General features: G+C 33.2%; 1 protein-coding gene across 1 annotated transcript; it reads right to left on the reverse strand.

The window, feature by feature from the left end:
- Positions 1-15,574: 15,574 nt before the first annotated feature.
- Positions 15,575-16,207, reverse strand: LOC139871139 (uncharacterized). Its single transcript, XM_071858876.1, has one exon. The coding sequence runs from the start codon at positions 16,205-16,207 to the stop codon at positions 15,575-15,577; it is 633 nt and encodes a 210-aa protein (XP_071714977.1).
- Positions 16,208-16,978: the final 771 nt, after the last annotated feature.

The following is a 16,978-nucleotide window of genomic DNA, read 5'->3' on the forward strand; positions in this document are numbered from 1 at the left end:
CTTTTGAAAGACTTCAAGACACTTATCAAAATACTTCTACTTAACAAAAATGCTTACAATTACATCCTCGTTCAGTTTCATCAACAATTCTACTCATATGCACCCGTATTCGTACTCGTACAATACACAGCTTTTAGATGTATGTACTATTGGTATATACACTCCAATGATCAGCTCTTAGCAGCCCATGTGAGTCACCTAACACATGTGGGAACCATCATTTGACAACTAGCATGAAATATCTCATAAAATTACAAAAATATGAGTAATCATTCATGACTAATTAACATGAAAACAAAATTACATATCCTTTATATCTAATCCATATACCAACAACCAAAAACACCTACAAACACTTTCATTCTTCAATTTTCTTCATATAATTGATCTCTCTCAAGTTCCATCTTCAAGTTCTAAGTGTTCGTCATAAATTCCATAAGTATAGTTTCATAAAAATCAAGAATACTTCCAAGTTTGCAAGTCTACTTCCAAGCTTTCTAATCCATTCCAAGTAATCATCTAAGATCAAGGAACCTTTGTTATTTATAGTAGGTTATCTTTATAATTCAAGATAATATTCATATTCAAACTTTGATTCAATTTTTACAACTATAACAATCTTATTTCGAGTGAAAATCTTACTTGAACTATTTTCGTGTCATGATTCTGCTTCAAGAACTTTCAAGCCATCCAAGGATCCTTTGAAGCTAGATCCATTTTTCTCATTTCCAGTAGCTTTATGCAGAAAACTTGAGGTAGTAATGATGTTCATAACATCATTCGATTTATACATATAAAGCTATCTTATTCGAAGGTTTAAACTTGTAATCACTAGAACATAGTTTAGTTAATTCTAAACTTGTTCACAAACAAAAGTTAATCCTTCTAACTTGACTTTTAAAATCAACTAAACACATGTTCTATATCTATATGATATGCTAACTTAATGATTTAAAACCTGGAAACACGAAGAACACCGTAAAACCGGACATACGCCGTCATAGTAACACTGCGGGCTGTTTTGGCTTAGTTAATTAAAAACTATGATAAACTTTGATTTAAAAGTGGTTCTTCTAGGAAAATGATTTTTCTTATGAACATGAAACTATATCCAAAAATTATAGTTAAACTCAAAGTGAAAGTATGTTTTCCAAAATGGTCATCAAGATGTCGTTTTTTTCGACGGAAATGACTACCTCTTTAGTAATTGACAAGTAACTTAAATTTCCGACTATAAACCTATACTTTTTCTGTTTAAATTCTTAAATTAGAGTTCAATATGAAACCATAGCAATTTGATTCACTCAAAACGGATTTAAAATGAAGAAGTTATGTGTAAAACAAGATTGGATATTTTTTGATTATTTTAGCTACGGGAAATGTTTAACAAATCTATACAAATCATATCCTAGCTTATATATATTGTATTATACATGTATTCTAATATATTATATAATCTTGGGATACCATAGACACGTATGCAAATGTTTTGACATATCATATCGACCCATGTATATATATTATTTGGAACAACCATAGACACTCTATATGCAGTAATGTGGGAGTTAGCTATACAGGGTTGAGGTTGATTCCAAAAATATATATACTTTGAGTTGTGATCTAGCCTGAGACGTGTATACACTGGGTCGTGGATTGATTCAAGATAATATATATCAATTTTTTTCTGTACATCTAACTTTGGACAACTAGTTGTAGGTTACTAACGAGGACAGCGGACTTAATAAATTTAAAACAGTAAAACGTATTAAAAATGTTGTAAATATATTTTGAACATACTTTGATATATATGTACATATTTATTATAGGTTCGTGAATCGACCAGTGGCCAAGTCTTACTTCTTGACGAAGTAAAAATCTGTGAAAGTGAGTTATAGTCCCACTTTTAAAATCTAATATTTTGGGATGAGAATACATGCAGTTTTATAAATGCTTTACGAAATAGACACAAGTAAATGAAACTACATTATATGGGTGAATGATCGAAGCCGAATATGCCCCTTTTGCTTGGTAGCCTAAGAATTAGTAAACCGATCTACTAATTGACGCGAATCCTAAAGATAGATCTATTGGGCCTAACGAACCCCATCCAAAGTACCGGATGCTTTAGTACTTCGATGTTGTTTTTATCATGTCCGAAGGATTTCCCGGAATGATAGGGGATATTCTTATATGCATCTTGTTAATGTCGGTTACCAGGTGTTCACCATATGAATGATTTTTATCTCTATGTATGGGATGTATATTGAAATATGAAATCTTGTGGTCTATTATTATGATTTGATAATATATAGGTTAAACCTATAACTCACCAACATTTTTGTTGACGTTTTAAGCATGTTTATTCTCAGGTGATTATTAAGAGCTTCCGCTGTTGCATACTAAAATAAGGACAAGATTTGGAGTCCATGCTTGTATGATATTATGTAAAAACTGCATTCAAGAAACTTATTTTTGATGTAATATATTCTTATTGTAAACCATTATGTAATGGTCGTGTGTAAACGGTATATTTTAGATTATCATTATTTGATAATCTACGTAATGCTTTTAAACCTTTATAGATAAAATAAAGGTTATGGTTGTTTTAAAAATGAATGCAGTCTTTGAAAAACGTCTCATATAGAGGTCAAAACCTCGCGACGAAATCAATTAATATGGAACGTTTATAATCAATATGAACGGGACATTTCAACATGTAGATAATTATGGTCAAAAACGTGTCGGATGCAATTACTATCCTTTGTAGGAGCAATAGTAAAGGTCACCCTATAATTTTTCAGTCTTGCACAAGGTCCTGTCTTCGACCATGCTATGCAACCACCGTTCTTATGGTTGACACCCTATTTGGTTCAGGTGACCTAATGAATTTCGGTGAATTCTCAGGATTTTATGTTCAATGGTAATGAACGCATTGAAAATAGGTTTTCAGAAAACAAATCGGTTTTAATTTGATCAAAATATTTTCTCGTTCAAGCTCGAGTTTAGATATCATCGAATTCCATGAGTTTGAATTCTCAATCTTTAAGGTCAATCTCAAGGATTGAGTAATATCAGGCTTAAAAGCTGATTTTTAATCTTTTAAGGAGATTATCCTTTTCTGGGGGTCTGATTCATTAGTCTTATCAAGCTAATTTGCACGGCGCCCTCCCCATTTTACGAGACAGATCCTCTCATGGTTAGGATAAGTCTGACCACATGACGACCCTGTTTGATGCTGAGATCCGTGGATTTCCTGCTGATTTTAGAGATGAGTTTTCTAGATTTTTCGTCAACCTACAGCTGGTCTGGACGACAACTTCTTGACCTAAATCAAGAAGCGCGTGTCTCTTTCGGAAGACTTTACTTCCTTTTAATGAGGGAATTGATTCATCGTGTAGATCCATCTATTCTTTCAAAGGTATTACAATAAATCGGGTAAAACTGATTAGTTTAGTCCAAAGCAAAAGTACCTGCAATAATCTGTACCAAATATGTGATATGTGTTTTAAAGAAATTGGTAAATTCTTCCCACACTTATCTTTTATTTATTCTTTTCTTTGCCTTTTTATTCTCTTCTATTCCATTTTAAATGAATTCAAGCATTTTGGGTTGTTTCGCCATTTATGTTCTCTCTGAGGTAACAATAATTTGGGTATTAACATCAGATTATAAACATGATTTTGAATTCATTTAGTTGAAATTTTTTTAAATTTTCACAAAATTTGGCAATTAAACTAAGTGTAAAACCCGAGAGAATTTATAACCCTTTCCCACACTTGAGATCATGCAATGCCCTCATTTGCATGAAATCAGACTATAATTATAAATTCATGAGGGTGATTAGTGTAGAAAAGTGATTAAAAATACCGAGTTTGTAAATATATTTTTTTATATCACATTTGATATTTTGCGTCTTGTCGTCAAAATTAGTAGCTTTTGCTGAACTTAATGTCAGTCTTTGAAAGTGCGCTGTTTTACCCTGTTTTGTACATAAGATAAACTACAGATATATATATATATATATATATATATATATATATATATATATATATATATATATATATATATATATATATATATATATATATATATATATATATATATATATATATATATATTTAAAACCTTTATTTATTAAAACAATTTAAATGAATAATTTTTTTAAAAAATTTTGTTTCCTTTTACTTTAGGTAGTTTCGGTATGTTTACCTAGTCCGTCCCTCGACAAAATTTAAAATTTGTCATTTTTAAAGCGATTGTTTTAAAAGCAAAGATTTTTGGGTTTTTTTAATTTTTTTGGTATACTTTAGATTAATAAAATTAAAAATAATGATAACAAAATTTTTCGTCCCGCCCTCGGGTAAAGCAATTTCGGTTACATGACCTAGTCTTTAACTTACGACGAATTTTAGAAATCATTTTTTTAAACTTAATGAAATAAAGTAATTTTTGTTTTTAAATTCACACAAAACTTAAATTTAAAAATGCATATTAATTTCATACAAAACCTACAAAATAAAAATTCAGAATGGGGGGAGAAAACTAGTTCTTTAGTGTCTGCTAGTAGAAAAGACCAATCGGATTCCATTCTCGGAACTACACGAGAACAGAATTACTAACTCTAGATAGCGTTTTCTTTTTAGAACATTTGAATCTTCCCACAATTAGGTAGCTGTGGTGTCAAAATTGTGATTAACTTCGTCGTCAATTTCTCTTGGACCATAATCAACTTGCATATCTGTGACTTTTGCTTTAAGCTATTGGTCGGATTCCTGTGTAATATCCACAAATTCAACTAGTTTCACCTTTTCTTTAGGTGAAAGATTGGATACTAACCGGTTACATAACTTAAAGTTTCCCTTGGTTCTGGCATCGCGAATCCGTTTAATAAGTTTCTTCATTGAACTGTTAATAACGAGATCGTTTAATTTCGTATCAACAACGGGGTTCTTTGTTATCAGGTCATCATTAGGTGTTACTTCATCTTCCCCACACTTAGGCGTTTTATTATTGTTAAGCACTACTGTTGGAGTTGGTAAAACAATATGCTTCTCATCGATCATTTTTATCGGTTCAACGGTTTTGGTTGGTGGAGATTTAGACTTTCGAATCACAAAGGTGACCGATTTGTCACCATCACTAAGTGTCATTCTACCTTTTCTTACATCAAATAACTCCCCGGTAGACGCTAAGAATGGTCGACCTAAAATTAGAGGAACGTTTGAGTCCTCTTCTATGTCATTGACAATAAATTCGACTATAAAGGTTAAATTACCCACTTGAACGGGTAGGTTGTCAGCAATTCCAACTGGGTGCCTAATAGTTTGATCAAAGAGTCGAACACTCATCTCTGTTGGACTTAACTCACCTACTCCTAATCTCTTATATAATGAAAGAGGCATAACACTCACACTCGCACCTAAATCCGCTAGTGCATCATACATGACACAATCACTAAGTAGACAAGGAACAATAAATTCACCCAGATCACCCACCCTGGGTGGAACTTTTGGTGGAACTGTCTTCACCGGGTTTACTTTTACGGTTTTTATTTCTTGAACTTTCTTATTCTTTTTCTTCTTTCCAGAGGTATCACAAATTTTATTACTTATTACTAGCTCATACTCAACTCCTTTTCTTGGAAACGGGATGGGTGGTTTGTATAGTGCCACCACTGGCTTTACATACTCGGGTGGTGGTGGTGTTGTAACTTCTTCATTGTTACTCACATCAAAAACCTTCCCATCTTCTGATGCTGGTTTTTCAGAATTCGTTGAAACCATATTAACATTCTCATTCCGAGGATTTACTTCAGTATTACTCGGTAGCTTTCCTTGTTCCCTTTCACTCATCATGCTAGCAAGAGTACCTACGTGTTTTTCTAGATTCAAAATGGAAGCTTGTTGAGTTCTTAATGATTGATCAAACCTCTCATTTGTTTGGGTTTGAGATGTAATAAATTGTGTTTGAGATTCCATTAGCTTTGCCATCATTTCTTCTAGATTTGACTTTTTCTCTTCGGTTTGTTGTGGTGATTTATACAAGCTAGGTCTTTGTTGATTGAAAGTGTTGTTTTGAGTTGGTTGGTTATTCAGACCCTGTTGGTTGTACGAGTTATTGTTGGGTCCATTTGGATTGTAAAGAATGTTTTGATTTCGAATTAAGTTTGTCCTTGGCGGTTGATAATTATTTTGATAATTATTTCCCGGCCTTTGGTTCATGTAGGAAAAATTCTCACGTTGTTCCATCGTTTGCTCAATGTGACAATCTTTCGTTAAGTGTGGTCCACCGCATTGCTCACAACTGATTCGTATTGCGTGAATATCTTTAGTCATCTTTTCCATTCGTCTCTCGAAAGCATCTATTTTTGCGGAAACGGAATCAAAGTCATGGCTAGAATCGGCTCTAGTCACTTTAGATGAACGAAAAATATCTTTTTCCTGGTGCCACTCATGTGAGTGGGAGGCTGTGTTATCAATAATTTTGTGAGCTTCAGTTGCGGTCAATGGAACCACCAGCTGCTATGTCGATGTCTTTTCGTGTGGTAATATCGCATCCTTGATAGAGTATTTGTACTATTTGATAAGTGTCTAAACCATGTTGAGGACATCCTCTCAACAACTTTCCAAATCTTGTCCACGCCTCATATAGAGTTTCATTTGGCTTCTGCGTGAATGTAATAATTTCTCCTTGAAGTCTCACGGCTTTGGATGCCGGAAAGAATCTTTTAAGAAATTTCTCAACTAAAACATCTCATGTGTCAATTGCCCCTTCAGGTAACGATTCTAACCAATCTTTGGCTTCTCCCTTTAAAGTCCAGGGAAATAATATGAGATAGATCTGTTCATCCTCAACTTCTCTAATTTTAAATAGAGTACAAATCCTATTAAAGGTTCGAAGATGTTCGTTTGGATCTTATTTTGGCATACCACTATATTGTCATTGATTAGTTACCATGTGTAGGATTTGTCCTTTAATTTCATAATCTGGTGCATTAATATCTGGCTTAATAATGGCGTGACCTTGGCCCGTGCGTGTGGCTCTCATTCGGTCTTCCATACTTAGAGTTTCCGTTACTTCCATAATTGAATTTGTTGAATACGAATCACTAGAGGATTCTGATTTAACGGTTTGTAGTTCAGGAGGAATGATTAGTGGTTCAGGATCTTGGAATTGTCCCTGAATATCCTCCGGGTTATCAATTGTGAGGTCTGGTTCAAAAGATGGATTATCGGAAATTTGAGTTGGAGTACTTGTTCGACTAGATGATGATTCTAAAGAAAAATCAACGGCGACAATATTGGCTAGATGTCTTGATCGAGTTACAGGTGGTGAACGTATGAAAGGTGGTGAACGTTTTGCTCGGTGCTTTCACTGAATATCCTATTAGTTATAAAAGATAAAAATTATATAAGCTATCAAATTAATAGACTTTTCTGATTTTGCCCACGTTTCGAATAGCCAATAGATGCAGCAGGTAGCCAGGAACCTTTAAATCGAAAGCCCACAACTCGCCACTAACAAATCTAACTATTACTACAAACCAGAAAATTTTGGATGTCTATCAATTTAACCGCTTAAAATAATTTTTGTCGAAATTTTGAGGATAAAATCTATGTCCTAAAAACTAGAGCGTAGAAATGAGAAAGAAAAAGAGTGCGTCGAAAAATAAAAATAAGAAAGAAAAACGTCGAAACTTAAAAGTCTAAAAATTAAATCTAAAAAGTTGCGCCTAAAGGTATTAAAGCTTAAAAGGAAATCTATATCCAAAACGGGAATAACTTAAAAGGCACTAAAATTTATAAACTGTGTCGCAAAATTCTAAAGCGCCTAAATCTTATTCTAAAGAAAAAGCACTTAAGGGATTTTACGGCAAAGTCTAAAAATCCAGAAATATAAAATAACTACGGCAAAATACTAAACTTAAAACTATATAGCGAACGATAAATATAAATTACGAAATGAACGATAAAAATAATACAATTTATAAAATGATAAAATTACCTATTTTTATAAAAATATTAGTTTTATATCATTATTTTATATATATATTTAATAACAATATTAAAACTTAATATTACAAAATATATATTAAAACTAAATTTAAAAACTAATTAATAAATTAAACCCTAAAGAAATAATAATAAAAATTTAAAAACCCTACAACGTAATTAATGTCCGAGGATCAGACTGTCAGATCAGTCATGCGATCGCATGACTTTTTAAGTTTCCTACCATGCGATCGCATGGGCCAAGTTTTCAGAAATGATTTTGGGCTTTTAACAGGCTCGGCCCAGTTACTTATTATTATTATTATTATTATTATTATTATTATTATTATTATTATTGTTTTTTTTTTTTTTTTTTTATGTTTCTATATAAATACAAAATATTTTTACAAAATTAGATATAAGAAATATAGCGTAAAAATATAGCGTTTCGCCGGGTCCCCGGCAGCGGCACCAATAACTTGATGTTTGCAGGTGTAGTACGAAATACTATTATTTTTATTACAAAATACGATACAAATTACACAAGTTTTATTTATTTATTTATGGAATATACCTAAACCTTCCTACAACACTTATAGGCAGTGTACCTAATCGTAGAGTAGTGTAGTTTTTAGTAAGTCCGGTTCGTTCCACAGGGAGCTAGTGATACATACTATATTTTTAACAACTATATTTATATAAAATATATATATATATATATATATATATATATATATATATATATATATATATATATATATATATATATAAGTAGTAATAATTTTATATAAAAGGGGGGTTTTACCGTTTAATGACCGGTTTGTTGATTTTATATTTTAAGCGTAAAGATAAATGACGATAATTAAATGACAGAATTTAAATCGCGATAAAGTAAATTGCAGTAATTAAAATGATAGTAAATAAAGGTACGATGAAATATGAAATAAAAGTATTATGCTTATTTAAACTTCCGCAATCATGATGTTTGAAGTTTTGATTTTAATTTATTTATCTGGGTTAATTGTCCTTTGTCCTGGATTTATTTGATACCTATCTGGTTTTTGTCCATAATAGTCCATCGGTCATAATTATAAAATGCTCATCAAATTAACCTTATTCCCGAAGTCAAATATTCCAACTAATTAGGGATTCGAACTGTAACAAGGTTTTAATACTTTGTTTAATGATTACACCAGGTTATCGACTGCGTATAATCCAAGGTTTTAATACTTTGTTAACAATTACACCAATTACCCTTGTATGTAATCCACCCCTGTTTTAATAAGATATGAACATTAATTTACCCACTTGATCAGTTTGAATAATCAATTACCCAACCCGAATAATTAATTAACTGATCGTAAAAGATGTCGTATAAACGTCACTAAATAGGACATGCATAATCATTTAATAATTATTAGATTAACTAATTTGAAGATAGGTTCGACAGATTCCAATGAGTTGTCATTCGATTAGACAATACCCCCCATCTATTAATAGTTCATAGTCCAATGTCCACAAGTGTCGGTCTTTTGTCCAAACCCGAATTATGGTACAAAACCCAATAACCCCATTTTAATATTTAGTCCAACATCACGATTAATTCGGCTCAAATAAGCATAATAATAACTTAGTTACGAGACATTAATTTAAAAAGGAAGAACATAGCTTACAGTGGTGATTAATTGCGTAGCGTTATACGGACAGAGTTCCGTCTTATAAAACCTTAAAACATTTCTTACAATAACCTAATTATTATTAAACTTAATTTAAACTTAATATTATAAATATAAATATATATTACATTGATCAGAGGAAGGAAAAGAAAAAGATGTGTATTACATTCGCTGAAAACGTTGCAATTTATAGGACCTGACCTGAGATTCCCTGCCATGCGATCGCATGCTTCTTCCCCTTCCTGGCCATGTGATCGCATGGCCAGCTGTTCCAGCTCACATTTGGTTTTTAAAACGTGGGCGGTTGTTTTAATTTAATATATAATATAATATATATAATTTAATATAATTATATTATATTCTTGTGCATAGTAGACTTGTAATTTTAGCTCCGTTGACTCGCGCGTTGATGCTCGGTTTTGAATTTTCGAACGTCCTTTCGTACGCGTAGATATCTTGTACTTTGCATTCTGCGGCTTGTAATCTTGTAATTTTTAGACGTTTCTCATCAATAAATTGAACCACTTGAATTATATCTTGTTTATTTGAGCTTTTTGGTCATTTGCGTCTTTAAATCGTCGTTTTCTTCTTTTGTCTTCGCACTTATTTATTTAAACGATTATTACTTGAAAATAGAACAATTGCAACTAAAAGCTTTACATATTGGAAGGATATTGAGCCTAAATATATGTTCATTTGGAGCACTATCACATATCAATCTTGTGATGAGGATCAACATGCAAATACACTGACAAATTATATAAGCTATTAAACACCAAGTAGATCAACTCAAGTTACTAGCTGAAAGTCAATTACTACTAAGTTCTCATGCAATCATTAATTAAACAAATCCAAACAAAGGTTCTTCGATTAAGCCTAACAATATCAAACTTTAGCATAATTCCAATTAAACAAGTTTATCACTATTAAGCTTTTAACCTAGTTGCATGCAATTCAATTTAACAAGGTTGATGGACTAGATCTAAACGAGTAGCATGAATCGAATAATAGATCATCGGATCAAGTACTAATCAATCCTAAAATCGTGTTATTTAATCATTAAGCATGGCAAACAAGTATATTCAAGCAAAACAGATTCAAAACAGTTGAAATATCATTACATAAACTTGACCATATAGATATGTAAAAGAACCAGAAACTGTATGGATGAAGCACACGAAACCGGCGGCTTTGTTCTAGTCAAGCTGGCGGCTTGGACTGGTGAAGCCGGCATCTTCATCTGATTCCCAGATGAAGTTCAGTTTTCATCCACTTAACCACTATGAACGTTTAGTTCATAGCAGAAGACGAACATAAACGATTAAAATAAATAAAACAGACTAAACAATAAAGTAAAGATAGAATCATACCTTAAAAAGGTAGACGAAACGAACTTGAATAATTAACTTGAATGATTCTTGATTACAATGAAAAATAAATCTAATCTAAGGGTTTTAGAGAAAACCCTAAAAGAAAAACGAAACTAAACTGAATTGTATTGAGTTGTACATTGAAAACTTTAACAGGAACCCTCTATTTATACTGTTTAAAATCGGTGGCCAAGCCAGCGGCTTCAGGATGAAGCTAGTGGCTTCCTTGAGTCGGTGACTTATTTTGCAATTAAACCTTGATCTGCAAGCTCAAAACGCGTAACCTCCATAATTAAGCAGGCGGCTTTGATGGCAGGCCGGCGGCTTCAGTGATCCGACAATCTTTCTGATTTTGTTTTCATTTTTACATGAACTTGGTCGACAAGTCGAGAAACCGTGTCTAGTAGGCCGGCGGCTTTATATGCTCTTTACTAGATCAATAAGTTCATCCTGCTCTGCGAGCAATTCTAGAATATTCTGGCACATTCACTACAAAGCCGACGGCTTCCTTGAACCCTGAGCGGCGGCTTCATAGCCTTTTCTGCAGTTTTCTTTGTTTTTGATCCTGTTTAATACATAACTTTGATAAAATACTTAGAATTACCTTTTTTCCCATTTTACTCATTTTAGTGTGTTTTAGGATTAAAATGTTTTTAAAATACTAAGATAACTCCTCAAAATATTATCAAAAAACTGTATAATTTAGGAGTATTACCATCATCTTGACTTTTATTTTTGCACGAAACCCCCCCCCCCCCCCTCTCCCCCCTCTCTCGCTTTGATTCCATTTTCGAGCAGCATGCTTTACATCTAATTTTCACAACTTTGTCTAATTTATTCGAGCACCTTGCCATCTCCCTGAGCTTCATCATTCTAGATGAAGCTTTCCAATTCCCAATTGCTCTCCAGTAGCATCCATTGCAAAAAGACACCTCTCTTGATTTATTGCTTCGTTTGGTACAATGGCTCATTCTACCCCTTCCTTATTACCTTTATTGTTTTTATTGACACCATTAGGCTCAAATTCCCCAAATTCCTCATCTGTTTTATTTTTGGCCAGATTATCAAAGGTTGGGCTAGGCCCATTTTTATCATAGCCTTTATAATTTTCACCACAATTTTTTTTATGGCCACTTGTTATTTGAGGCCCCACCAGTCCATCGGAATTATTAATGCCTGTTTGGCTTACAAGCCCACTTAAAACTTGATTAGTTGACTTACACCCATTATCAAGCTTATCACTACCAACCTCCTTTTCATGGCATACGCCCACACACGTAGATTTACTATTTTTGGGGAACGTACAGTCCACCTTCGGGAAGGGTTTGCAGTAATTATCATTTAGCGTCTATGCCACGAATTCTTCGTTATCCACAAAAAGATCATCAACCCCCAGATAACCTAACTCCTGATCTATCTCTTCTCTCAAACCATCCTGTCTCATATCGTCGGCGGCATCTCCATTGACTCTCCGACATGAGTACTTTCCAGAATCACATCCATCTTTAACATTAGATTCATTCTCATGCATGTCTTTATCATTTGAAACATGTTCTGGAGCCTTAGACTTAGCATCGGCGATAGTGTTTTCATCTTCCTCATTAGATTGGGCGCCCAATTTATCATTACTAGAATACTCGCTGGAATCAATAAAATCTGATGTGTCCTCGGACTGACTTGATTTACAATCACTCCATTCTTCATTTTCCTCCCACAAAGAAATATTTTCCACCTCTTCTTTAATGTTAATGAAGTAGAATCTGGACTTATGTTTTAGTTTCAATGAGTCATCCACCACTTTAGAATTATGTAGTCCGACATAAACTCTCCAGTAGGTTAGTTTTTGATTCCCTTCCAAAGAGCAATTATCCAACTCAAACACTGTACCCCACCATTCCGCAATGGACATGAAAGTGTTATCCGACTAGCAGTGAGGAGGAACTCCTTTGATTTTGAGCCAGGCCATCCTACCTTCTGGCCACGAGGACTCATCCCACATGATTGTTTTGCACAACCATCTTTTTAATGGGTGATTTGCCTGCATAACCACCTCTTTTGCCACTTCATGAGAGTTGAATATGACCAAGATAATCAATCCACCAACATACTTAATACAAACATCATGAAAACCCTCCTCTTTAAGGATTAGCTCAATATTATGCAATATATCTTTGTTGATTGCTTCACACATAATGGCATTCTGTAGAGTTTCTTGCACATTTTTATTGTCACCAATTTCGACCACTTTTTCCTTTACATCCTCAACTTTTATGCCTTCACTATCTGCCTTTTCGCCCGCTTTTTCTCTCCTATTTTTGATGATAGATCTTAAATCATCCCTGAAATTAATCACATCGTTGTACCTCCGCCCATCTTGGAAGCTGTTGTAGAATGTATTCTCCCCCTTCGCCTTTGATTTGTGATACCCCGGATCCCCATACCCATCAGCAGATTCACCAGGTTTGGGGTTCCTTTCTATAGCCTTGAACACCTTGATAAAGCTCCCATTGATCTTAATACCACCCAAGTCCCTTAGCAATTTGTTTTCATCTTTAACCTCAGCGAATCTCACAAAAGCGAAATAAGCTCGGTTACGCAGCCTCTTAACAGCAATGTACACATCACGAACAGCCCTAAAAGGTTTGAATGTTTTCCATATGTCTACCACCTTCCAATCTTCCGGGAAATTGAAAAACATGTACGACGTAAGATGCTTTCTACTTGACCACAAGTGTTGACGCTCATAGTGATCGTTGTATCGATTCCTAACTCTCGTCGTGCCTGCCTACTCATCTCTCCCTCTCATGTTTTCATTCTGGATTCACTCTCTCTCTTATTTTCTCTCTCACACATTTTCATATTATATAGGTGTTTATATAATATGATTAGGTCAAACAATATTCAGATATACATACATTAATATAATATCTAGTCATATGAAAGAAGTCTGATATATATAGCGTTTTAATTTAATAAATTTATTTAAAAGATGGACATAAATACATATTCAAATCTCAAATCAAATTAGATGATATTTGATGGCACATATATTTTACTAGTACTCATATATCTTACTAATACTCATATCAATATTTAAATCAAACTATATCCGTTTATTAGTGTCCAAAATGAAATTCTATAAAGTTTTAGAAAATTTTACTAACTTCATTTTTCACTAATAAAATAATTTCTTTTTTCACTATAATATCTTTTATTACTTAAAATACAAATACAAATGAACATTTAAAATAAAATATTTTAAAATAATATTGTTGACTTTTTAAATGGAATGAAGAGAGTATCATATTTAATAAGGTAAAAGGTAGAAGGCTTTTTCTGTTCGGGCTACCTGAGAGGACGAGTAATTCGACCTCATACTTTAATGTATGCAATCCAACATGATTACTTTATGACCGTTTCTAAACCATTTTTGTCCACTACTAAATATTTAATAATAGATATCTTAAAATGGACAACACCACACCAACTTTAGTTGCAAGTGCATTGGTCTTTACACGAAATATTGTTATTATAAAAACTAAAAGATACAATCATTCGCCAATTAACAACCCTAAAGATCCTTTAATGAATGCAAAGTAAATTAAAGATGTATTGTATTTGCTTGTTTAGGAGTTGATAACCTATTTGGTTTAGTATTATAAACCTTAATTTTGTTGCTTAAAATTTATTAGGAATGACTAACTTATGTTCTAAAAACATAAGATAATAATCAATAAACACACCTAAAACTTTACATATATAATATAATATGTATTTAATGAACTCTCTAATTTTCATATATGTATTCATATTAATTACAAATTATATTATTCATGGAAGGTTTTATGTTAATAAATGATTGTTAACTTATACTCTAGGGCGTAAGTTAGAAAATCCCAATTAGTTAATTTCGCTCAGGGTGATGATCATCCAAGGTAACAAAAAAATACTTTTGTACGAAAGTATTTTGTTAGACATCTATGATAAGAACCTTAATATTTTTATCGAATCTCTCTTCCCTATATTTTACTCGTTGTATTTTTTTATGAGTTTACTCATAAGTTACGGGGAATGATTCGTACACTACTAATTTTTAGCTCTATACCTCCAAATATGCATTATGACGTTGTACCATACAACACTGTAAAACACGTTTGGTAGTGTATGCTTAAAAGTTAGTGGTGTACGAATCATCACTCATAAGTTATGAGCTTATGTATTGAGTTTTGCTAATGTGTAATGAATTATAAAAATTAAATTAAATTAAAAAATTGTAATTAATACACACATAAGAATGATAGATTCTTGTAAATTAATAAATATTAAATTAAATGCAGTTTAATGTGTGTTATAAGAGCACGAAATAGCAAAAATTTTATTTATTTAATTTTTTTTTAAAAAGGCAATCAAATATTATTACTAATAACTCAAAGGTAGCGCTTAAACAAAGCATACTACCATGTCACAGTTTACAATACAATGCCCAAAGGTGTCAAGTCAACACCATTAATTACATATATACAAGATTACACAATTACTAAACGGTTAGAGAATATGGGTTTTGAAACCAGCTATGCCAGTCGATAACTTTTCTTTTGCACCGTTTTGCAATCCACTCAAATCCTTTTACTTGAATCTCACTTAAAGCGACCGGCGCACTCCAACATTTGTTTTTGAAGACTTTCTCATTTCGATTCTTCCAGATTAAGTACACACTTGTCCAGAGAGCCGCTTGCCAAATATCTTTACCCGGATCCTTTCCGAAGCTACCCACGTTACCTTCTAGTATGTCATTTAATCCCACAACAGTGGGTCGTGTGACACCCCACCAATCAAAGACTCGCAACCATATTTCCCACACCCTTTCGCAATTTAGGAGGGAGTGATTGATGCCTTCGATATCATTATCACAAAGTGGACAACGTACCGAATGTAGGTCAATACCCCTTTTGTCCAATTCTGCCAATACCGGGATCCTACCTTTTCTTACTCGCCAAATAAATACCTCCACTTTTTTGGGGACTAAATTGTTTCGCATAGTGCCCGCCAAAACAGCAGTATTATTCAGGAGCTTCGAATCGATAAAACCTGAAAGAGATTTACAGTTAAAGCAACCATTATTACTTAATGCCCAGCTCCAAGAATCGGCCTTATCTGTATTAAGAACCATCGAACTTGAAAAAGCAATGCCAAGTGCATCAATGTGTTTTCCTGCTTTTATGATGTGACGATCGCTCCAAATCCATATGGACGAACACGTCATTCATCGATTTCATTGCGAGGTATTTGACCTCTATATGTTACGTTTTATAAGCATTGCATTCTTTTGAAAAGGCACACCATAAATGAATATTTAAATCAAAAGTTTTCGATATCTGATGATTTCTACATATAGACAATCACCGTAATATAATAGTTTACAATAATACTTCCGTTGATAATGCAGTCAAAATAAGATAGATGGTGATGATTTGTGAATGCAACGTTTTCTCGAATAAAGCATGTATGACTCCATGCACATTTCTTGTATATCATATAAGAAAATAGCGGAAGACTTCTAGGAACCTGAGAATAAACATGCTTAAAAGTGTCAACACAAAGGTTGGTGAGTTCATAGTTTTAATGTTGCGCATAATCTATATATAAATGTAAGACCCAAATATTTCATTGTACATATGTGTATTTAAGTTATTCAAGTTGTGGGGTTTTCGTTGTGTATTTTAAAATAGAGAATAATCTGGACTGGGCGATCTGCGCGCCGCGCGGGCCAGTGGCACGCCGCGCCATTACGGGCTGACAGCTCATCTCTTGCTTTTAAATTAGATATTTTAAGGGCTTTTTGGTAAATTCACATGGGACCCGACTTTAAGGCTTGGGATCAGTTGTTGGAGTCTCATTTACTCCATTTCCATCTACCTTATCACTTTCCATTAAATCCTAG

This window comes from Rutidosis leptorrhynchoides, chromosome 10 (assembly GCF_046630445.1).
Source record: "Rutidosis leptorrhynchoides isolate AG116_Rl617_1_P2 chromosome 10, CSIRO_AGI_Rlap_v1, whole genome shotgun sequence".
Taxonomy (NCBI): Eukaryota; Viridiplantae; Streptophyta; class Magnoliopsida; order Asterales; family Asteraceae; genus Rutidosis; species Rutidosis leptorrhynchoides.

What these genes read in the sequence shown, in the direction of transcription:
- LOC139871139 (XM_071858876.1), bottom strand. Translation starts at nt 16,207, where the DNA reads ATGGTTCTTAATACAGATAAGGCCGATTCTTGGAGCTGGGCATTAAGT.